General features: G+C 35.3%; 1 protein-coding gene across 1 annotated transcript; it reads left to right on the top strand.

Annotated features, from left to right (window-relative positions):
* The first annotated feature begins 23474 nt into the window (after positions 1–23474).
* LOC111030411 lies at positions 23475–25740 on the top strand. The gene is made up of 4 exons (XM_022309881.1): positions 23475–23745; positions 24726–24935; positions 25019–25387; positions 25467–25740. The coding sequence occupies exons 1-4, from the start codon at positions 23641–23643 to the stop codon at positions 25653–25655; spliced, it is 873 nt and encodes a 290-aa protein (XP_022165573.1). The 5' UTR covers positions 23475–23640; the 3' UTR covers positions 25656–25740.
* Positions 25741–27417: the final 1677 nt, after the last annotated feature.

Below are 27417 nucleotides of genomic sequence, written 5' to 3' on the forward strand. Positions count from 1 at the left end.
TTACATTTATCTACAATTGTCAGTGCTTTTGTTTATTTAAACGCTCTGATTGCGCCTGGTCTACGATGGATTCATTATATTAGTCGTATTTTATAGTGCACTAGTGCACTGTGGTGTATACTAAAATTTCATTATGTCTTAAAAACACTCGGCGTACGTAAGAAATCTTTTGTGATAAAAAAACTTGGCCGTGCACATGATTGGCTCGAGTGTTCAAACCGTTTTCTTGGTTACTATAATAGTTCGGTACCTAATATATATTATCATGTACAACATTATTATGATATTTACGGCGGTGACGAGATCGGTTTCGTCACGATCACTTCACAGCGACCAGATGTGTCCACGACGACGACGACGACGAACGGTTAGCGGTTGACCCAAATATTATTAAAACAATAACAATAGAGTGACAATAATATACAACCGAAACCCCTTTGGATATCACGCGCCGTCGTATATGTATACGAGGAGGAGAAAGAAAAACAAAGCGTCGCGGACTTAAAACAAAATATGGCCCGAAGTGTATAAATCTTTGGATTGTGTTTATTCTAACAGCAGTGTACAACTGAATAATATACGGAAATACTCGGTTTCGGACGTGTTCGTATAATATACGACGAGCGAGGGCTATATGCGTACAACATATTATTATTATTATTATTATTATCATCATCATCATCATCATTACAAACAAGCCACCCCGGTGTTCGGGTGTTTTATGGTGTGTTTTGCTCTCTTTCGGGGCCCCGCCACCGACTCGACGAGATTTATAAATCGCCGTGCTCTGATTTAAGACGTCCGCCCGGTCGATAAATTCATTTGGGCTATTCATAAATAGCTCCGGCGGCCGAAGAAGTGCCGTTAAACCGCGCGTCTTTCACCTGACATACGCATGCATTACTGTCGTTGTTATTTTAACAATGTAACGGCCACCACTTGCGACCCCGCCAAGTCACGCGCGTCATTCATCACGACATTTATGTGCACACACACTCGGGGTGATTTACAGAATAGTACAGAAATCACGCTATTTTTAAACATTGCAATAGATTTTACGTATACGATTAGGCATCTGTAATTTTTTGTTTTTTCGCAAATGTGAACCTCTCTCATTACACGATTAATAGCAGATATAATTTGTCTGAACACGAACACATTGCAGTGGCTGTAAGCGAACCGAATCGGTTTTATACATTAAAAAGTTGACTCTCTCGGGTACTTATACTAATTGGAGTAAATGCCGAATTGATCTATTATATGGACATGTAGACCGATCATTTCGAGAGTGTACAGTTGTTTGCGGGTTTTCGATCGTAGGTACCTGTGCAAAAATTAATAAATTATTAATGTAGAGAATCAACCCGTGGAGGGTTCGATAATCTTACACCTAAACTACATTTAAATAATCATGTCATTAATTCCAATATTTCCGAATTCACCCTGCACAATACAATATATTATGGTACTGCCGCCTGGTGCATAATATTGTTTACCATTTGGATGCAATGAATTTACTACACTCTATTATCAATCCTCTGCTTATACGTTATACAGTCACAGTAAACGAATCGTCGGACCGAAAATATATATTCTGTGTGCGACGGGTACTTACCTACCCATGTACGTAATATATACATATTACGCTGCAGCAAATAATAGCAATATACGCCACGAATAAATATCAATACTATCTGCGTGTACGCGAACGACTCGCGTCTATATGGCGGCCATCAATTATTAGATTAACGAGGATTTACGAGGTTTACTCTTATACAACAACAACAACACACAACATGTGTGTGGGCAAATATATATTAAATTATCGAACTATATATGTATATATTATGTGTATTTATATGCATATATATATTAATATATAGATTAAAAGGCGTACGCGTAGGTACCTACCTATTATTATCGTGTACACTGCAGGCGCACTCGATTATTGCTGTGGATTAATAGGCCTAAAAGACTTTATCTCCGTATTAAAGTCTTCTACGTGAATTATGTATTGGTACTGGAGGATTTTTTAAAGATACATTTTACATTGCCCATACTAATTAGTATAATTAGTCAATAAAACTGCGATTCGGCATTAACCATTATTGCTTAACAAACCGTGTAATTCTTCAAAAGGTAAACACCGATTTTTTTTAGAAAAGTTCAACGTTTTCAGACACTTTTGTTTCAGACTATATAATATGAAATCATAACGATACGACAATTTAAAAACAAAAAATGTGTGCCGTATTATTTTATAGTTAGGTTGAAGTAACAGAAATCATGCATGTTAAATTTTATATTCCAAAATAGAATATTTTTCTGAGAAATACAATTTTTCCATATTTTATTTCGAATGACTTGATGGTTGGTTGTAACTTAAAATAAATGTTCAAAGTATCTAAACCGAGTTACAGCTAACCAACATTTAGCAACACCCATGCCGCTCCAATGCGTCCATCTTAACTTTAAATACTTACAAACTTATAACTTACTTATATAAGCTATAACTAATTACTTACTCGTTTAGTCTTTTGGCCAACTATAGAAAACTTCCCATAAGCAACATTCAAAGTGAATTAAAAGGTAGTGCTTACTGCTTAGGTATGGTGAATATCAATAATAGTGGTTAAAATATTATGGACATATACGTATTAATACCTTAATTAATATCATGATTGTGGCTGCTACCCGTGGCGGAATGCGAATGGAAGTAACGGTCACAGCTACAAGCTCCCGGATGGGTGACCACCCGGATTCATAGTAGTTAAAAACCTTGCCACACATACACGTGTTTGCTACCTACCGTAACAACCCAAAACAATCGTAAAAACAACCTACAGTACCAACCTTACCCCTACCACAGTTCATAATCCCTACAACAGCTAATGGTCTTAGTCGCCGGGCTTATGTTCAATATATAAAAATAATAATAATAATAATAATAATATAATGATTAATAAGGTAAATGTTGTATCAGTCGATAAATAAAAAATTGTTTTTAAAAAATCATGCAAAACTCTGTACAATATTCGATGATCGAACCACGGACATTTAATACGACCTGTTGATTATGTTCGTTTAGTCTACATGTGACGGATTAAATAACCATTACTTTTCTAAAACGTACTGACGTGACATGTGAAAAAGAGATGTAGACTTATAATATAACTCTCCGGTGACACTTACACCTATAGATCCTACTGTAGTTGGCTCCAGAGAGTTTAGTTTCGGAGAACTCGTTTAGTCAACACACAGACGTACAAATGGTTGAGCTGTTTTTATAACACGATTTGTTTGTTCTCGCGGCGACAAGGTGTATTTTCCTCGTAATATTCTATTCAAATCAAAGTTATTGAGATAATAATCCACAGCACGAAAACATAATGATCAGAATTTGTACAAAAACATAATGCAAGCATAAAAATCCAAAGAAAGAGCAAACATTTTGTATGTACCTATATTTGATTATACTAACAATCCAAAACGATGAAAACATGAATTCGGTGCATAGGTAATGTAGTATATACTCATTACTCGTATATAATTTTTATTTTTGGTATATTTTTAAGTCGACTAACAACCAAAGACATTCAACATTTCGTAACAAAAAGTAAAAAAAATACGCCACAAAAAAACATTCCATATCGTCGGTTATATCGAAACGGACATTTTAGATAGTTATATTATGTAATATATTATAATACCCAAACATCAGCCGTCGGAACGCTCTCAAATTTATAACCCATGTGAGTGACGAAATTCATTGGGGAATAATGATTTTTAACGGGATATTAATTAAAATGTCACGTCTGAAAAGATCGCCAACAGATGTGTGCGCGTTTCCGAACCTACAAAAAACAATATATTTTCTAGACGTCAAGGAAATAAATTGCTCGGAATTTGTATATAGCTGCAGGTGGAATTTAGAACGTCACTGCTCTACTAAATCATTATTATGTCTGCAAGCGGGCGAAAAAAAAATTTAATTCGAAAGCGTTGAATAAGAGGAAAATGTGAACGATAAACGTATAAATATAACGTGTGCAACTACAATAGATCGATAAGAAGTATAACTCTGGTTGGAATTTAATTATTACTTTAAGAAATACTTATAAAATTAGTATATTATTATGTTGGCTGGTGGATAAAGTAATAAATATTTGTGTACTATCTACCGTGCTAACCATAAATATTAAATATTTTTATTAAAATAATAGTATCCTGCTTCGTTGAAAACGATTTAATACACTGTTTAAATGTTTAATCAAACATCATTGGTTAATTCGTAGTTATCGTAATATTTTGGCAGTGAATCGGTGCAATGATTGTACTCAATATTTTTTTGATTTTTCGCGATAAATTATTTCAACATAATATTTAAATTTTCAAAGTTTCGTCGTCAATTAATTTAATTTTTTTCTCAACTTTAAATAATCAACACTGTGATTTATGTGTGAAGTGATATTCTGTCAGACAATATTAAGAAGTATTGCTGCACTTCTGCAGGTCGCATGCTATAGTTATTGCTTTACTTTGTTACATTGTTGGGCCTTTATTCTTGAGTTGATAATATTATTTCACAAGTGTATAGTTAAGTAAGGTTGGGTTAGAGTGGGTTTGGTGAAGGATATTATATGAGCGTAGGATGGATACAAAAAGAGGCACTTAACTTTTTCTCCTCCAAAATTCCAAAATCAGGTTTTAGTTCAACAATTTATTTTTATATAATTATTAGTGGATTACATTAGCATTCATAATACATTTTCTAAAGATAGAAAAAAACAAGTAGATTCCAAAAACTAATAAGATGGGCATTGGAGTAATACATTAGTAGCTAGTAAAAGGCCTACTGGGGAAGGGGGCTAAAAATATAATTCAACACGTTTTAACATCATTTATTACACTTTCAAAGTTAAGTTCGGGGATAAGCACCCAAATCCAACCCCCCCCCCAAAAAAAAAAAAAATTTAAACCTATGACATTTAAGTATGCATACTTATGTTTCTTTATTTATTAGGTATACGGAATCTTTAAAATACTAAACGATTATATTAACCTGTAAATATTATGTGATCAGTGTGTGAGTCCTGGTGTATTATATAGCTGATAAATGGAGTGCCGATACACTATCGAATAATGTAACATTATTCCTAGTGGGTGGTAGGATAGCTATTGCAGTATGAAGTAAAAAAGGTAAAATTACAGTTACTGATGTTTCGTCCAATTTTGGTGTATCACAGACATATACGTAAATAAAAATGAAACACCTTGTTATTGAGCTCGTTGCTATGTAATAAGCGCGTAGACATTTATTTAGAACACAATTGATTAAGATGTTTAAATTTAATTTGAACAACTAAATAAGGCTAACGTTATGATTTATTAATTTTAACTTAAATTCCAAAACCTACGATCATTTGAAAACTCAAACTGCGATCATTTTGATACCTGTTTTGTATGCGATCCGATCACGATGGACAGACGTGTGAAAATGTTACCATAATTACATAATTATTTTTACAGTCATTGTCCACCGTATTAATCCACAGTGTTAGCTGCAAAGACACATATTAAAAAAAAATTTTATCGAATATTAGTCATCAACCGTATAAATTATTTGGTGGTAAAAGGGTGTTTACGGCTGACGCTCTGTTTTTTCATGTAGATTAGACTTTAATGGGGATACCACTATATAAAAAATGTGCCATATAATACATCATCATGCATTTAAAGGGCAACCGATGTTGTCATTTTACGTGCTAAGATGGCAAGAAAACTTGCACAACTACTTGTTTAGTAAATTAATAAATTGCCGTGTACATTATTGTACTTAAGTTTACATTTATCTAAGTATCACGTTTTGACGCACTGTGTAAGCATTAGGCAATAAATTTTAAAAATATTGTCGAACTTACAATGTAATGAGTGTGTTAACACTGTTAACCCTTGAGTAGCCCAATTTGAATGCCGACCTAATTATAATGCATTGAATACAATTCCGATTTCTAGAATTTCTAAGAATATTTTAATATACATAGCTTGTTAAAGATTTGTTTCAATAACGGATTTGTAACGCATTTAAAAGCTATACCAGTTGATTATTATTATTTATTAGATTATTTTTTTTAGTATGTTAATTTAATATTTAAATGAAATAATAAAAAAAAATTGTAACTATTTTTATTTTTATTAAATAAAACGATAAGTGATAAGTGACCTATTGACTCTAATAGTAATACACAAAACATAATTGGAATAAAAAATAGTTGATTAAGTAGGTACTGATTAACGGATTACAACATAATTACTAATTAGTAGTTTTATTTTTATTTTTTTGGTATTCACCTAACTATCTCATAAGTTGTTATACTTAAAAACAATTATTAAATAAGATAACTCAGAAACCATAGTAGCTAGTTATAACTCGTTAGTCGTTTCAGTTACGATTCAAATAAATGGAAATGTTAAAAATAATTATCATCTATTGACTATATAGTATAAAGGTAGATTGTAATTTTAATGAATAAATAGTTTGTAAGACTATAGGATAGTCCTTATAATAATAATGCCGTAAAATAATAATGGTCTTTTAAGTACACCGTCGAAAATTCCAAAAATCGGAATTCCAATAAAGACATAATTAATTCTCAACAACAGGACCAGTATCTACAAAAAATCATTCTATTTATTATTATATTTGTTTTTTCTTTTATTTATTCTAAATCAGTAATAATATGTAAATGTTTAAAGAACAATATTATATGATATGATCGAAAGGACATAATAAATCGTATGCTAAACAACAAGCATCCTCTACACATGGACGTGTAAAAAAAAATCCGAGAGAAACGATTTGGTTTACACCTACTTACATTCTACATAACATATTTGATTGAAAAATCCCCCGGTTCTATCGGTACATATTCGTTTAACCCAATTTCTGCGGTTCACTGCGGTCGAAACGAGTTTCTTTCCGGAGAAAAAAAAAATATCCCCCAAACTCCCATTATGCGCGAAATAGAAAATCACTTTGAATTACATGCGCACATTTGACCCTTTTCGGTGGAGCTCGAGGCGTCGAAACGTACCGGTGAAATCCGAAGAGAAGCGGTAAGCACTACATACGTATATATATTATATATACTGTAAATATATATACATATATTAAACAGAGGGAGAGAGTACGGTTCGCGACGACAACGAATTTTCGTTTTTTTTAAATAGGTTCTGTCGTCGACACCCGGAAAATCTCCTGCACCCATCACCGAAGGCGGCGAAAACGTGCGTATAGTACCGGAAACGGAAGAGATTATCTAAACGGAATTCGTTTCCGAGTACATTTAGTATACCTGCTTTACTATACCTATTACCACAATGCAATCCTATCTGCAATACCAACCGGACTGCGCCCGCCAATTATTATCGATTTATTAAATGCAAAATATATATAGCAACCACCCACTCTATTATACTGCGTTTTATAATTTAGAAATAATATAATATAATATATAGTATAATATTTTATACATTTTAAACACATCAGAAATCTAAATTTTTATACCGTCGGAGACTTTGCTCTATATATTATATATAATAATATATTTATATATATATATATAAGTATTTATATATTTATAAGGACAATGTATGTAATATTATAAACAATACACTAGTCAGAGGATATTACGAAGCTATATTATTTATTATTAATTTATTATGACGGCCAGCTCATAAATCGTAATAGATCGTATCGAGTATAAATAAAATATAGAATGTTTTTGATTTAGATATATTGGCGTATATATATATATGCTGTATTTACTCTTAGTTTTCGGCTTACATGGATGTACAATATTGTACGAACGAATCATAAAGATATATATATATATAGGTATTATACATATTATGTACTATCGATCAACAATTATCACGATTCGCGAATGCCTTGTTTACTCTACGATGGGGTGCTCGTAATCAAAAATCTTTCGGTTCGAAATATTTTGAAACGAAATCATATAAATATATATAATATTAGTGTACACGTGCCAAGTGGCTTGTATACCTATATAGTACATCTGTATTAATATAGGTTGTGCGACCGTCGTTATCAGTTCTCAGAGCATCTTATGTATTATGTAATATAATATATATTATAACATTGAAAGGTTCATAAATCGTCTTTAAACAGAATTCGTCCGTCCGTTTGTTGTCGTCTCTAGCGATTCTGTATTTGTTACAATATTATACGTATTGCCGTCCGATAACGTCAAGACTGTAAATAAATCGCGATACGATTCGTCAGTGTATATTATATCATAAATAATTATTATACGTGTTCGTACAATCGCTTTTCCTAGATTTTATTCGAATAACATGAGACGCAAAAGAAAAATTATAATTATATGGGGATGCCGAGTAGATAACTTTTGTTCGGGTATTTTTTTTCGCAAGGTCATGGTAACCTCTACATTTGCAATAGCTGCGTGTTTAATTTGCCCATCGGGGTACTTTAATATCTATAAAACATTACATTATTTTGATGTTAACCCTTAAATAAAAAGGAAAAAGAGGAAAAAGCTCGGGGACAAATATAAAAGCAGTGAGGTTTCTAAGCGATTTCCATATATCATCTGTGAAAATATGCTCAAAGAAATAGGTCAACGCGTGATGCCTCAAGGCAATGACGTGGCGGTCGATAATTTGTGTTCAAAATGTAATATTTTAAATATTTTAAACTTGAATAACTCCATTGTAATCCAAGCCTAAACACTGTCGTGCCTAACACTACACAAATAGTTAGTCCGGCAAAAAAAAAAAAACATGACATAAACTCCATGGCCGCATTCATCTATAGATAAATACTGTATAAGAATAATTATAAAATATATATTAATAGGTGCCTAATTATTGTACAAAACCATCACGACAGTGACATTAAAAGATTAAAAGTCACTGTCGTTAAGAAAAAACTCTATTTAAAGGCGTGGTATTAAAAAAAAAATATTGCCTAATCTAACCTTATCCTTAAATAATATTACTTAATAAATGAAAATAGTTTTTACAACTTAACTCATGATGACAACCGTATCACCGATGTCGATATACATATATATATAAGACTGCCATGGAGTATATGTGGAAGACCACAGGTGGTAATAAAATAATACAGCGGTTCTCATACTTTTTTGTTCGCGGAGCCCTCATGTTTCTAAAAAAAAAATTACGGAGCCCCCAAAATTTAGAAATGTTATTTGAGACAACAATAATTCATAGAAAATGATGTTGATTATAAACAAATATGCGGATTTATAAATACTTTACAGTTTTAAATTTTAAAATAATACACATTGGTACGGTCCAAATAATATTGAATACAAGTATAAAAATTAAAAATGTAACTAAGAAATAAAATAATAATTTAATAATTTGAATTTAATTAATACAGATGATATATGGGAGCCACGAAGCCCCTAGATTACTCTCGCGGAGCCCCAGGGCTCCGCGGAACACAGTTTGAGAACCGCTGAAATAATACATTCACATCACCGCGTGGTCAAAGATCGTTTCCCGCTTCCAAGTCTACGACTATTGACGACCACTGTAGCAACGATGATCTCCGTGAACCATAGTGACTAGGATGTGACATCGACCTCGAGATGAGAAGCTGTTCGCACGAACCAATAAAACGGCATCGTGATCTGTAGCGACCGGAGGCGTTTAGATTGATCCCGCCGAACACAATTATTCATGCAAATATAACACCGCAAGTCGTCTTTTAATATTATTATTTATGTAATTCCCGATGTCATATTATCCGATACTGCTTATTAAACAATATTAGAACATGACATGTATTAAAGATGTATAATGCATATTAATATAATGTTATTGATACGGTAAGAACGAAGTGATAGGTCTGTAGTATAAATAGCCAAAAAAATAATCTACATGTTTTTTAAAATGTTTTTTAAAATGTCATGGTGTGTGGAAAATAATATTATACGTATGGTGAAAACTTTAGGCCTCTTTATGATGTATATTTTTTGAATTGCAATAAAATGATGAAATATCTGATTGCATATCAAATGTTTACAACATGTTAGAAAAACGTATGAGAATTAATGTTGTAATTTCAAGCATTTATAGTATAACAATTACAAATGTTATCATTTTTTAACCACAAAACAATTTGCACTTTTCCAAAGTTTCGTCCAATATTGACGAATAGCCTAACCTAACCTTGATATATTGAATATATCCATTTAAACTCCAAAAGCTTTATAAGAAATTGTGCTGATGCATTTTTATTTATATTTCTTAACTACTTGCTGTAAAAAAAATCATATGCGTATTATATTTTCGAGCTCTCTGACCTAGGAATAAACATTGTCATTATAAATAACTATATTGGTTACAGTCTAAGTCTATTCGTATCTGTTGTCTAAAATAGCTAACTGTGCATAATAACATTAAAATAACATAGTACGTTATACATTTATGACGACTGCTTATAAAAATGTATAATTTATGACACACTTAGAGATATTAAACTAGGAAATGGAAAAAGACCAATAATTTCATTGGAAAATATTTACATGTTTCTTCCTCGCCAGTATATTGTACTATACCGGTATGCTATATTATAATTTCGTTGACACACGAGTATAATAAAGACAATTTATCGAAAAATTCAATGGCGTCATCGGCAATATAATATACACCTCGTACAAACGTGCCCCACAACAGATTACTACTACAACATTTATTATTTTATTTTTAAACAACGATCAGTGGGTCAAATTTACAATTTTCAATGATGGATAACAAATTTGAAGTAAATACAATACATATTTATACATAAGATAACAATATATAATAATTTCGATATTATAGATAATATATATTAATATTGAACATAAAAATGTATGCGTTGTACCTGTACAATATTATTTCGTTTCCGGTGAACTTTGATTGTGTTTTGTTTCACTCGCGATACCACGCCGTATATGTTATCAGCCCGCCGAAACCATTTGACGGAGGCGGTTATGTAAAACAATTTGGAATAAAAGTTGACCACTTCGGCCCTGCAGCTTGTATCGTATATATTAATGCACAAACGTTTATGTTGTAATATTATTTATAACGTCTCCTGCTCCTTATACCGCCAAACGCACACTCGCCCACATTTCATAATACTAATAATGGTAGCAGTACATGCGACCTTTTAAGCATACAAAATAATAATATGGAAAGTCGTTATTTTCTGTGCGGACCGCAACGGGATAATATACGCAAGCGGGATGTGCCCTCGACTTGCCCTGATCCCAGGATTACGTCTGCGAGGAGGAGACGTGAGTACGCACTCATATATAAAAGCACGTGGAGGTGTATATATTATATACGTAGAACGACGTCGGGAAAAAGTGTTGGCTCTTCGGAACCCTATTTATATGAAGTAGCCCAACTCGCGAGTTAAAGGATTTCGGCTATGTTTTATGCGCTCGTAAAACGTTTTTCCCGCGCCCCGACCTGCACATTTATAAACACCCTTTTAATTAAGCACACACATGGCGTTTAAAATAATATATTGTCGACATTTCTCGTTTCAACACGACCGAGCGCAATGTCTCGTTATTATACATTATTATATTATAATAAAAGGTACAGCGCCGCGTATGCGATTCGTGAGCACTGATCAGCTATTCTTCCGTTGTTCGAACCGCCGACCACAAAACACCGCCATAGTGTATAATGTCGAATGGTCAACATTTTCAACATCAATCGTGGGTCATTGGCCGTCTCCCGTATTGCTTGGTCCTCTTCGTGGTTCAGCCGTGTTCAGTACCGGGGTGCCTCGTCACACAGCAGGTGACTTTTACGCCGTCAAAGTTCCGCGTGCTTTTAAATTTTGGAATACTCAAGTCGTGGTTTAAATGGATAAAATAAACACGCACACAGCACCGCTACACCTAACTGTTAAAATAAATTAAATTTATGTTTGAGTAAAACTGCGGTACCCATACAATAGTAATCTCGTAGACGAGATGCACAAACAAATTTTAAAAGCGTTCAACTCGCGTCTAAATAAATTGTTATAACTGTTTTAAAACAAAGCGGGAGACGCTAATTTTACGTATACGGACTATGCAAGTACGACGTAATAATATTGTATAGCAATGAGCATTAGACAAGACGTGCAGGATTATATTTCTTAAGTACGACGTCACCACCGCACTGTGCGGAACGTCAATATTATTATTATGCGGAAAGGCGTCTTAAATGTCATTCATTAATAGCATTATGTTTAACACATAACATGCCCGTTGAATGAGTGTATGATATGCAAGTGGGGATTATTAAGTCGTACATAATATTATTATAATAGTATATAACATGCATAGAACTGCAGTCTGCAATGTGAGAGTACTTTCGAGGTGTCGACAGACATTGTCGTAGTTTAAAAACGTTTTCCCCTCCTTTAACTTTAACATTGATTATAATGTACTAGCTACCCGACCTTCATCAGGAAGAAATTATTTTTTAATAATTTAATTTAAAAACATAAGACTATTTTTTGGCTATACAAATAATACAACGATTTTAAAATAAAAAAAATAAAAGAAAAGGAACAGACATCGTTATCGGTGAATATATGAAAATAATTGGTAATTAGTTTATTATTATTATTATGAGGGTTCAAAACCGGTTTCCTTCGTCTCCAAAATCAAGTTAGATTCTTACATATATAGATAAAACGCTTAATTTACAATCCAATATCCACACTGTAGTTTCTTATCGACAATAATATCATAGGGGGGGATGAGGTGACCGAGTGGTCTGACGCGTCCGCTGCGACGCAGCCGGTCGCGGTTCGATCCTCGGCTACCGGGCGGCATTTTTCTCCGGACAAGTCGCGGTGACCGGAGAACAAGTGCTGCCATCCCCCACCCCCGGGGCATGGCAGAAACCTACGGGTGCCCCATTCGAAATTCTGCCAAAAACAAACACACACGTGTTCCCCCCTACCGTCCCAAAATATACAATACAAACCTACAATACAAATCCTACTACAGCTAATGGCCTCAGTTGCCGAAGCTTAAGATCAATAAAAAAAAAAAAAAAAATATCATAGGTAGGTACCTATTATAATAATATTATTATGGTGACACGGCGTCTTAGGTAGGCAATTCGGTAACATCCTAACCACGTTCGCGATTCTTACATCGCGAGTTCAATATTTTGATTTTAGCACATTTACTAACCAGATTCCCTTATATGAAAGATAATAAAAAACGAAAAAAAATTTTAAATCACAGAAAATGATCAAAATTCTAAATTGCACCAATAACAGAGGAGGCTCTGTTCGAACAATACTACTCCTCTGTGACCATCGTTCATTGGTGTATACAATTTAAGATTTACAAATACATACAATGAGCAATCATATAACATATAATATTACAATGTACACAGCGATAATTAAAGGTCTCGTTGGATAGTACGTACCTGCCGCCATGTGTCCACGTTCTACTGTTTGCCCTCGGAGTTAGTCATCTTTGGAGGGGCTACCAAAATATTGACTCTATCTTCAGCCTCGACTGTCCCCTCATCATGTTCTTACTTCTTTGCAACCCAATTTGTCCTCAACCATATCATAGGAGGACTGCGTGGGACGTTGGGAAAATCGAAATTACTTATCGTCATGTATAGATGTCGTCGATTTATGCATGTCGTAGTTTTTCTTTAAATTTAATTTTGGTAATAATCAAAGGTAGCAACGAAGTTATCTGTTATTTTTTACCGATTTTAGTCCGCCGGCTACAACTCATAATAATATTATTAGCACCAGCACATCGACAGATGGAGTTTTTTGAGATAGTTACAAAATAACTGTTAAGATCTTAAACACTATACTAGAAAGGTTACAATATGAACGTTTATATTTTTGTAATGGCAGATACTCAAGCAGATACCTACTTATAACAGTCCTGGGAGGTATTGTTTACGCAGGTATACTTGTACTTCGGTAAAATGGCGTAAACAACACAACGTGCAGCCATCGGTTGAAATCACATTTTTCATGTCGTTTCGTTTTCGAACCGACGTCGCCGTTTCAAAGACGAGTTCACGCCGCCGCCGTCGAAGAACGTACAAATCGACAGAGGATGACGTTATTATAATCATATGGCGTTGCCGAGCGGAGCGGAACGGAAGCTCATCATAAGAGACCGTCCGCGGGTTGAATACAATAATATTATGTATAAATGCATATATATATATATACACGCAATATATAGGTCGGTACTACGCTCGGAGACGTTTACTATACGGCGATAACAAATGACGATGATAATAATAATAATAATAATAATAATAATAATAATAATAATAATGCGCATACACGCGCGCACATTACCGTGCACGTCGTCGTCGCGGCGCTGCGGTTTTCCGTCAAATATTCATGAACGCATTTTAACGCACACCCGGACGTCCGCAGCAGTGTATATAATGCACGACCCCCGGGGCCCTCCCTAATAACACACTCGCGGCCGCGAAACCGGAAGGGTTCCTTTGGTTTCCCGCGCCAGAGTCACACGCACATCACCCGCGCAACCCGCTCACCCACACACACGCGCGCGCACTATATATACATATATATATATATATAATACACGCGGATACCGCTACGGAATTATTCACGTGTTTAGACAAGCAATTCGTCATTCGAATGGATGTCGACACTCGTCATTGGCATCGGATGACTTGGCTAGAAAGTTTCGCCGCACGTATACGCACATAAATATACTCGCAGTATATTATATCATACGTATAAACGTGTGTGTATATATAGACGCGTACGTGTGGGTGTGTGTGGGTACGCGACGAATGATTATATTTCCGCGTAATGTATGCCGCACCCCGAACGTCGTGCGTGTCATTATAATATGCACCCCACGCGTCGCTCTCCCGGTTTTAAATAACAACAAGTTTGGCGGCGGCGGCGCCGGCGACACCGAGTCGGGCCTCTGCAGATGCACATAATATTTTATATATATGTCTGAGTGTGTGTGTGTGTGTGTGTGTGTGTGTGTGTGTGTGTGTGTGTGTGTTTATAGTTACCTACACGTGTGTGCGCACCACTGTACAGCTATATGCGTAAACGCACACAACTATATCTCGTCCGACGCTTCTCGTTATTGTCTTAAACGCCCGACTCGCAGGTTTTCGATTCTGTAATTGACAACCATGCACCGCGCACAAACTGATCGACTGTTTTCGATTGAGAAGTGTGCTGTACTTTTTCACGTGTAATACTGCAGAGTGATTGTTTCAACAATATATATATATATATATATGTATACTTGCACCTATATTGTATCGTGAAGTGTTATATTTTTTGAAAGTCGTATCCTTTTTTTTTTTTTTTTTACCCAATAATAAAACACGTGGAGTCGTCGTCGTCGTTGTGAGACCAAGTTTTTGAAAAAAACTACAGTTTATTTTGTTCATTGTTTCGACTGTTTTGAGTGGCGGAGTATATTTTTAATTGCACGTCCGGCAGCAATAAATATTTTTCTAACGAGAAAAGAATTTCAAACTAGTAAGACTACACACACCTACTATATAGTTCGTTTATAATTTATAAATATTTTCAGACTGAACGTTTACTCCTGGGTGGCTTATCGAGTTCGGAGAATTAATAATAATAATAATAATAATATAAAAACGTGAGAAATTGATTTCAACTTACGTTCTGAGTGCTGAGAATCTGCATGAAAAAAAAAAGCATAATAATTTCAAGTAGGGTTGTGCTAGTCTCGGTGCAACCTCGGAAGCGAACATGTCGTTAGCTCAGTATAATAATCACGACATATAGTCTCGCCACGATCTATGGTCGACTTACAATTTTCGCACAAGCGTGCTCGAGAGTGTTCTGAGAACTCGAGTCGCTAACGAAAAACTTTCCGTTTTTTATAGCCATATGAATGCATATAATATTGTATGTATTCCGATATACCGGTCCTTCACAAGTTCAAGTACTTCGATTTGAGTTGTATGTACAAATTTGATATTAGAACGAGAAAAAGTACAACTAGTACTTGTAAATGTTTACCGTCTCGTTTTTTTTTCTTTAATTACGACCGTAGCGTACGACATTAAAAATTTAAAGATTATAAAACGTGCATTACGCCAATAAATTTGCATGCGTATAGGTTAGTGTGTGTGTGTGTGTGTGTGTGTAGAACACGGCGTGACCTGAGGATTTAATTGGTTTTTAAGTACAAATGAATAAAAAATAAAGGGGCAGTCGACCGGGTACGTTCGAGGATTATTGAATAATTAAACACGGTCACCGAACAATTCAATCACTATTGAAATCGTTGATTTTAAATTGCAAGTGAATGTGACTTTTAAAAAATAAAAAAATAAAATAAAGAAGAAAATTCCGTCCGCCCGTAATATATAATAATAATATATTCACATGTCCTCGAATGAGCGTATAATATCCACTCAATGTGCGCTCAAAGTGCGCGTACGTAATTGGAATTCATTGTGAGAGCGAGCGATAGGCGAATTACCACTGTGCACATAATATACAGTATAATACCTATTTAATATTATATAATACGTAAGGTGACTTAAGCTATTACAAAATGCAATGTCGTACAAACATTTGGGATGGCATATTTTAGATTCAAAAAAGACAACAACTACACGCATACCTACACCTATTTGAACAACATTTGATTGGGACGTAATACAAACTATACGCTTATCATTTTAAAACGATTAAAACTCCTATTTTATTATAAATTCATGTAATGCGTCCGATGCCGTGTGTATTATTATATTTCAATTATTATCTTTTTCGTTTTATATAATTATTTATAAATCGGTAACAATAGTGATAATATGTTAATAACACTATATTATTATAACGTACAATATATATTATGCCACAGAGTTCCCAATGCATAAAACGAATCGGTCATTTAATTCCTTCTCGATGTGTACTTCAATATATTATTATAATGTAACATTCATCGGTCGCAAGTATTAAACCCTCTTTATCGGTTTTATTAAATGCACATAATAATATTATTATTATTAAAACCAAAATTAATATATTTATCGGACGCTTACCTTGCATATGATTTCGATTGAAAAAATATTTTGAATAAAATATAATAACGACCGTTGATGGACATTTTGTAGAACTCGAAAGCTAGTGATTAGATGTACAAGTGTTGTTATTATTACTGTGGTTTTATGCTATAACTTTTTCAGTGTGACGCGTGAACTGCTTAATTTAAACCGTTGGATCTGATTCACTATCAGTATATATATATATTTTTTGTCGGTTAGAAACGAATAAGAATCAAATGGAACGGAAGTGGAGAGCTGTGTTGGCGCTGAAAGTTCATATAAAATGTTATATTATGCAGCTATAATGGCATTGTTCGGATTCCAGCCGAAGTAATATACACATACAACAAACGAAAAGTAAAATTAAATTTCTAATTAATTAACTCATCGGTATGTGTGGGTACGAAAATCGTTTATGACGTCGCGTTCTGCGCCGCGAAACAAATGACCCGGAGGGTAAATAGCAATTTTATAATAGCAAATACAAGTATAAATGGGTGTGTGAGTGTGAACTCAAAAAGTTTCTCGTTACAGCTCGGTGGCGTGCTATACAATCGCGGCTGCAGTCATATCTTGATTAAGGAACGGCCAGGAATTAAAAAAGACGACTCGTTTTTTTTCCACAAACGTAATAAACGTTATAATATATATAACGTAATAATATGACACGTGGGGTTCTTTAGGAGAGTTTACCAATTAAACGAGATGAATAGACAACTTTTTCAAACGGACCTTTTTTCTCATTTTTTTTTATTTTTTTTCCCCCCATTACCGGTCATTTAATTTGATTCCTCGGACGATATCCCGAGTCGCGCTGATGACGAAAAGGCGCGTGACCTTTGGCGCAAGGGTCACCGAAGAAATAAATGGATCGACGGACTGCAGCCGGTGCATCATACATTATTATATACAGTACGAGCACTCACTCGTACATCTGTATAGGAATGTTTCCAAACAATGCGATGGCGCTGTAGCGGTCGTGTGGAAGGCGTAAAAATCGGGACGAAAAGAGAGATAGAGAGAGGGAAACAGACGGGAGAAGTCGAGAGAGTGTGAGGAAGAGAAAGTGAGTGAAAGAGAAGGAAAAATAAGATAGAGTGTCCTTTTTTTCCTATTAATTTCGAGATCATTATCATTATATGTAATAATAACGATAGAGAAAATTACTCTCGCGTAACGAGCTCGCGCGCTTGATTACCTGCTTCTGCAGTGCATAATATTTATGTAGATCTGAAGGGGAGACAAGGTAAAAAAAAAAAAAAAAAAACGATAGGAGACGACGGGTATATTAAAAATAAAAAAATGAAAAATGTCACATGCCGGTGAGCCGGGACTCCGGCAGTGAGGTGTGGGTATACGGTGGTTGAGTGTGACGCGGTCGGGGTGCGGTGGAACTGCAGCGTCGTGCAGCTTGCAGGCGACTCTCCGCCGTGTCGGTGGTGGCGGTGTGAATTGGCGTTTGGAGTGGTCAAGGGTTGTAGGCGGCGGCAGTGAGGAAGGGATGTGACTGCACCTGCAGGTACATTTACCACGGCGAGGGCAGGGGGTGGCATAGGGGTAGGTTGCGGAACAGAGGAAGGCGGTCGCGTTGGCGAACGTATTGATCCAACGGCGGCGGCGGTGGGGCGAACCGGGACCATGGGTGGGAATGGAGTGACGTGGACCCCTGCACCCCGGCGCAACGCGCAAAATGTTGCGTAACTTTGGGGAAAGGGGGGGACACCGGGCGGCTACGAGAAGGGGGCTGACGCTCGGCGCGCCCGGTGCATCGCCTCCGCGACCGATATTTCGGCGGAGGCACAGGAACTGCAACCCGTCGCGGTCGCCGGGTAGTCGTAGGATTTTTTTAACAGCATGATATAAATCATTAAATTTATTTGTTTTCTTATTTATAGTATTATGACATTTCTTCTATGTGGCAGAATAGTTTTAATCGTTGCTGTTATTGTTCGCCAGAGAAAAACAAAACGAATTTGGTTTTATTTACCGTTTTTTGTGCACTGAGCAATTTTATTTTTGTAAAAAAAGATAACGCTCGATTTAAACGGTCTGCGGGTAGGCGTGTACATAAAAAAGAAACCTGCTTACAACTCGTTACAGATTGCATTTGTCGGTATGAAATTCGAATACTCGTAATATTTTAATTGTGAATTTATACGTTTGCCTTATATGACGTGGGGCGGCAAAATCAATTTTACATTTTTATATAGGTTAAATGCCATTTGAACGCAAAACGCTTCCGTCACTGGAAAAAAAAAATACAATTTTCGTATAATAATGCTTTATCGATTTGTTCTCGACAAAAAACTCCATTTTTTCCGGTAACGTTGGCGGTCGATGATTGCACTTGCGCGGCTCTCGTTTACACACAGCTTTCTGAATATTTAGATACACCGCGTGAGTAAAATTGTTGGTCGGTTTTCAGAACTTAAAAGTGTTGCGTTTCGGTAAAAAAGAATCAAGTATTTTATGATTGCTTAATATCATTGAATGTTTATAAAATATAAACATTAAAGATTATAGTATTCTGATCTAGAATTTAAAATTTAAAATAAATGCTAAATGCTATAAATCACAACAGTGTTGTTTTGAAAATCTTAAAAAAAAATGAAGAACACCAAATCATATCACTTATTCTACATAAGCAAGAAATATTTTTCCAATAAATGATACACACATTGTATTATTGTATATTTATATGTCGACGACGTCTTATAAATAATTCTCTATCTGAACATAAAAAAAATAGTTCATTGTACACAAAACATAATAATAATAATAATAATAATAATATGCAGAATTGAAACATGCATCGCTCCGCTCAAAATCTAAAATATAACATTTGTTGATATCACTGCAGCAAGCAAACTTGTGCTCGAAAGCTGTATAATAGCTGCTGCTATATATACTAGGTAACTGTATATATTATTCCAAAACATTTTAATCTAACTTTTTTGCGATACGAAAACGAATAACGACGTGTTCATTGCTTTCATTCAGACGCAATTGGCGAAGTATAAAAACATTCTTAGGGTTCCCGGCGAAGGGGTGTTTAGCTGTTATACGGTGTTGTAGATAAGAAAGAATAACCGCGGTGCAATAAATAAAATAATAATAATAATAATAATAATAATAATAATAAACGGCGCTCCAGCAACGAATACGTTTTTTTTCACGTCAAGTGCCGGGAAAACTTTTTTAAAAAATAACTTTATAATTAATACGGCTAATTATAACGATATCTGCGATTTCCGGGGGACGATAAGGCGGCGTCGGCGGTTCGGGAATTTACACACAATGCATACACCTATCTTAATAATACGGTATCACGCATGCGCCAAACTTTGTGTAAATTCATATAAGCCTCGGAGGCGACGGCAGTTGAACATAATAGCGAGGACCGGCCGAAAAAAAATTAACTATAAAGAGTTTGTGAGCAGGCCGTGAGGGGGTGTACACATTTTTGTGGGCTGCCGACCTGCATATTTTATAATCCTACTGGTTTTTTTTTTTTACATCGTAATGGGCTTCTACCCGTATTTATTTTTTACGGATTAAAAGGTTTTTTATTATTTAATCGGGGTTTACCGATCCCGCTCGCACTCTCGACCCGCGTCGCGGAGTTCGTTCGCACCGCTGCGAATACTTGTCACGGTTCGTCGTACTTCGCTCAACAAAGATTGCCCTCCCATCCTAATTCCGTTCCTTCCAATTACCGTCTTTTCGCTTTTATTATTATTATTTTGCTTTATTTTTATTATTCGTATATTTTGATCCTCTGCAGACTTGGGATTTTTCCCGACGGAACGACGGCGGTGACGTCCCGGGGGACATACCGAAACGCCTAAGTACCGCAACGTCAACGAAACGGAGACGGTGGAAAAAATAATAATAATACGACAGGGCTCGATGAATATTTATAAGGTTTTTTTCGTGATCTTTGATTTAGCAGAATTTTTTATCAACGAAAATATTTCGTTTTCTCCGTGGGGGAGAAATACGTTTTGTGTTCACGTCGACCTGTCAATCAGTATAGACATAATAGTGTAGTGTTTATTTTATAACCCGTGTAATGGCAGTGGCTGTAATATGTTTGCACATGTATAGTAATAGTAAACCTCGTAAAGAGTATACATTATGAACCCTACGAAAAAGAGACACGAATTCGGTAGAAAAAAACACCCACTCACGTTTTGGGAGGATGATAGACGAAATCATCGGTACGACCATCACGCTGTCGCCTGTCACCTTTTATAGATCACGTGATTTACGCGTTACAAGACGTATTACTTTGACATAAAATGTTTTGTTTTGTTTTTCAACAGGAAGTGTTTGGAACCCGACAGTGAGTACAACAATGTTCGAGGAATTTCGGTCATTCTGCTTAATTATTAACGAATCGCTGTTTACGTAGAATTACATACTACCGCACTCGATTCAATGGCCTAAATCGGTGTCATCGGAGTCCATCCGCCGATTTAAGCAAACATGAATTTTGCTGTCACTAGACCAACGACGAAAATTATATAATTGTTTGTACCTCGTAAATGAAACAATAATTATTGTTGCATAACAGTACCCGATGCAGTGTGTATGGAGCTTTTAGTTTTATGTACATTTAATGTGCACCTACCTGTATGAATTGTGATACTATATACATATATATTTATATCATTTTAACCTTGCTGTGAGAGTGTGACGACAGGAAACTTTTGATTTTTTGAGGTGTAGATAATATGTATAAGTTGCAGTCAATTCTACGACACCGAAAACAACTAGAGTCATTGAGAAAATGAACAGTTCCGATAAGTTAGGTGACGCATAAGGTTTTTCGCTTTTTCCTTAGAGTACAACTACGTCGAATAGTTTGGCGAATAGTAGTTATGAAATAAACCAATATTCATAATATTTTTACATCCTAGGACTTTTTATTCAGGATCGAGACATAGTAACTATTCATATGCTATGAATCTATGATGTTGGAAGTGAAATTAAAATTCTAATTTATTTGATACGTTAGCTCTAACTTGACAACCACTCGCTTCTCATCATTCGCTCTTAAAGTGTTAATTTTCAATCGCAACAAAAATACATTTTTAACTCCTCCACCACCCCTAACCTATACACAACTTTTTAGTCCTACATCCGAATGAAGAGGAAATATACAAATGAATTCTTCGTTATTTTATACTCATGACGTAGGCACATTTAAAATGGACAGAGAACCATGTACCTACTAGTATATTTACATAATTATCGTCTATATAAGACTACATATCTTATATTTTAATATTCACACATTTTGTTGGAATTCACAAACATCGAATCATTTTATTTCGCGTAATAATAATATAATAATAATGTAATATAATACACATCTCGCGTATAGGGGCTAGCGCGTACACACATAATTTTTTAATAATTTGGTGCAAACTTATATGTAATACAATATCTCGGTGCGTAGGAACGTCTTATACATGGGCACCTAAAACTTTTAGATCTGTGTAAGAACTCGCCGTTTTAACGAGGACCGGCGCGGTATAGGTATGTTTCGGGAAAATCGTCTGCTGGTTATTACCGCTGACCTGCGTGCGGTCGTTCGGTATCATAATATTTACGGTATAGGTACAACTCTGAACAATCGTCGCGGTCCTCAGAGATACACGAAAGCGCAGCGTTCCTTTGCGGGTAGGTACCACGTAATATAATACGTACACGGCGAAATAACCGTTGCCTTATATTCAGTATATTACAGTATACATTATATTATATAGCGCAACCCTTTTTTTGTCGTCTCCTCCCGGAAGGAGCGGCACCTCGCTAAATCAAACGCGACTCGACGAGAGACGTCTTTTGAAGAGACGTGCCTCTGCGGTTAATGCACACCGCTCGTGACTGCTGCAGCGTTGAGCACATTATGCGATATATTTTCCGCGAGACGACCGTGTTTACCCCTACAACGACAACGTTATTTGCATTCGAAATGTCAAATTACGTTTCGTCGCCAGTTTCGTTAATCGACGCAATTAGCACACTCTAAACACTGTTTCATAACATTGACATTTCCCAAAGGCCTTACAATATTATGTATATACGCGTAAACCGCGTGTCTCTCTCTCGTCGTCGTATTATTTATATATACATATTTATACACACTAATGGCACACGCGCGCGCGACGGCTAATCATCGTCCCGCGCCCTCTTTACGTTGTTATTATTATTATTATTATTATTATTATTATTATTATTATTATTAATCGTCAGACGGCGTTTGTCGTACGAAATATATTTTATTATTATTATGCCATCGGCGTCGTCGTCGTTATATTATTATCATTATTATTATTAATATTATTATGTTCTCATCGACGATTAAATACCGTGACGACACGTCACAGTATTTACACATGTATATATATATATTATTTATACTTCTGACGAGTCTCATAATATTATCCGTTGCAATATTTTATATAATTGGAAGAAATGAACGGAACCCCGGCGTGTCTCCCGACGCCGACGAACGGCCAACGAGTGACAGTCGAAATCCCCGACGGATTGCCGGCCCTAATGATGATCGTCGCTCGAGAGGTGAGTACATTACACACGCGTCAACCTAAACTTGGTCTTAAATAATTGCCGACTCATAAATACGCCAAACGTCTTGCAGACCAGACGGACCATGTCACGTGTGGGTTTTCCCACCCTTTTCTCATATAAAACTGACTCGGTCACACCATCCGCCCCTCTAGAATTTGCCCTTTATGAAGAGATTTGGAACTTCACTTGATTATATATATATGAGAGTTATGTCATGAGAAATGTATGTCTTTGCGAATAAACTATAGTCCCTTTGCAGTGTAACACGCTGTTTGGAAATAATACATTTTTTTTATCCAATCATCCGGCTTATTTCCAATCTTATTTTGAGGCTAACAATGGTTAGGTCAGTCATAATAATTATAATTGTAAAAATAATAATCTTTAAGGATACTATTTAATAACGTATTATTAGTTATTAAACACACAATATTTTGTATTAGATATTTTTTCATTACAGCTAATGTGGGTATTATGATTCATTTTTTACTATAAATTAATTAATAAGAATGTCAATAGTAGAACAATCAGAATGATTTATATAGATTAGAATTGGTTCATTATCTTAGTGGTGAACACTTCTATACTTGCCTTGAGCGACAAATTGGACATTTTTAATAAATCTAAGCTTGAGGTTACTTTTATTTTACGCCATCTAAGTGATATCAAAAAGATTCTGTTATCCAAACATACAAATACAATTTTCTATATATTTTTTTAATTTAAATTTTAAAATTCAAAATAATTACTGAGCTAAGAACTTGTGTGGAAGCCCAGAAGTTATCTTGCTTAAGCTATATTTAAAAATAATATTTATTTATTAATGCAATATTTATGCCTAACCTTTCATTATTGATTTAGTATAAAAACTACAAATAGCGTACCTACCTACTTCATTACAATGGAAATTTTTTCAACACTTTTCAGTTTCCTACCTTATATACCTATTATATTATATTGCACATTTATAGGTGATGCGTCATTTTCCCGAAGACGAATGCGCGGCGTACTCAATCGTAGCCAATTATTTGGAAGAAATGATCAAAGAGAATAATGAAAAAGAGGTATCGTGCATGGACGAAGAAATTACTCCAGAAATGATTACTCAAAACGTGATCAAAACCGTTGAAAACTACGGCGTTACACCCGAATCGGCTAACGACGCTGCGATTATAATACAAGTAAATAGTTTGCCGGAATAACTCGATTAGCTTAATAATGATATGATATTATCAATAACACCATGTCGTTGTGCTTCGTTAAGAGGGCTTGGAGGAAATACAATAAATCGGTTTCGAAAATAAAATCCGATTCTTTGGGAACGGGAGATCACGACTTATCCAAGGAAATTTGGATGGACAGTTACGAGGAAATTAATTATGAAAACGATTCCGACGACATGGAACGTGTGAATGTAGTGAGAAAAGGTCAGAGAGACTATGTGCCACCGATTCCAGATTTCATTGACGATCTATACTCGTTGAAAGATGAAGACAATTTAGACGGCCAGCCAAAGGAAGCTCTTTATGAAGACGAAGAATACAACTACAAATCCATAGACAACGAATTGAGCCGTGAAAAGATTGATCAAAGCGTGATAAAAACGGAGGAAAAACATGTGTCTTCAATACAAGTAAATAGTTTTGAGGAATAATTCAATTAGCATAACAATAATATTATATTATAATATCATGTCATCGTTCTTCGTTTAGCCTCATTCTTTGGAAATGGGAGACCGCATCTCCTCTAAAGAAACTCTGATGGAAAATTACGAGGAGATGAATTACGAAAACGATTCTGACGACATGGAACGTGTGAACGTAGTGAGAAAAGGCCAGAGAGACTATGTGCCACCGATTCCAGATTTTATCGACGATGTAAACTCGTTGAAGTACGAATAAAATATAAACGGTCGGCCAAGGGAAACTTCTTATCAAGACGAATAATATAATACTTCAATAATTTGTAGATGTAAAGCTGTACACATTTTTGATTTGATTAACCCCCGATTTATTTTTTTTGTATATTACAGAACTATTCAATGCATCACCTACAGACAGCAATACATTTTGTTCTTGTAAACACTTTCGTTTTAATCTTATTAATACTTTAAAACAAACCTTTTTCTATTGTACATTTTCCACAATTAGGTATCGGTCACTGTGTTTGCTGCGGACTTTTAAGGATTTTAAATTGTTTTTTTATCGAATTTGGGAAATAATTAAAACTTAGGTAATTCAATTTAGTTTTATCTTGCCAAAATATGTGTGGTATGTACTACTGTACTAAGTACTATATTAGAAGAACTTTTTCTCAACAGTCAAAGTAATAAAAACAACTTCTTTTTATCTTCAAATAGGGTATGTTAGTACCTTAGTACGATATCAATAATGAAACCAGACTAACTTAAGGTTACTTAATGTCCTGCGAGGGTCTTCGTTTATGTCTGTCTTACGCAGTCAAACTCACAATAAAATACAATTTTATCAAATGGGGTGCATCTCCCAAGCAAGGAACCGTAATAAATTATCAGATGAGTGATGAGTGATGACATATTATACGACATTCTAGGACCAGTTCTCAAACAGTAACACCAAACAAATTCGTTTTCCTTTAGGATACAAGATTGGACAAACTAATATAGTTATAAGACAAATATTATTTTAAAGCTTGAGCTCATAGCTCATATTACCTTTTCTAAATTTGATGTTATATACTTAATTATCTTATAAATATGTAGTATTACATTTAATTACAACACTTAAATAGCTAAAAAAAAAATGTATGTACCAATGGCCTCAATTCCGACAGTTATTTTAATAATTATAATAATAATAAAAGAAGGTGACATTGAATCTTATATTTGGCATACTATGTACTTCATATATTATATAAGTATAGGTATCTAGAGAATATACTATATGGTTTAGTCGGGTGGTTTTAAACTAGGGAGTGTCAACGGCGATAATTAGAATAGGTACATTAATTTGGTGTCCTGGAAATAAATTTTGAACATCAGCCGCGTAATGATTATCTGACATATTATCTAGACATTTACCACGATATACCAGACTTGATGGAATCGAACTGGTAGCACATTATATTAATATAACAATAACAACAATAACAGTAAGATGCCTATCCTATGTAGTTGACAAAAACGTGACAAAACATCCCTCGCACACACATAATATTGCTTATGTCGAGTGTGCGTGTAGTGTGCGTAATATATATTAAGCGACGGTAACCCAATACTGTTTTAGACGCACTATATAATGACAGAACGCTCGGGGAGGGCGTTGACTGGTCTGTACTCGAGTATTATAGGTGGTGGCGGTGTTGAGACACACATTATGTGTCCGGGGCCGAGAGACGTCAGTAATGAAATAAAAACAAGGTATTTATAATGACATAATCGAATGGTCCGGTGCCTGCAATTTGGACCCGGAGGCTGCAACGGCAGCGGATGATGATGGACGAACGTGCAGCGCGCGTGTTCGGGTTGCCGATGGCCGCGCGAGGCTCGGCTGGAAATTATAACTCCAATCTCGCACGCCGGACACGTACGGCCGATAATATTACCGCCGAACATTCGTGTGTGTGTGTGTGTGTGTGTGTGTGTGTGTGTGTGTGTGTGTGTGTGTGTGTGTGTGTGTGTGTGTG

Source organism: Myzus persicae, unplaced genomic scaffold, assembly GCF_001856785.1.
Source record: "Myzus persicae strain clone G006 unplaced genomic scaffold, MPER_G0061.0, whole genome shotgun sequence".
NCBI lineage: Eukaryota > Metazoa > Arthropoda > Insecta > Hemiptera > Aphididae > Myzus > Myzus persicae.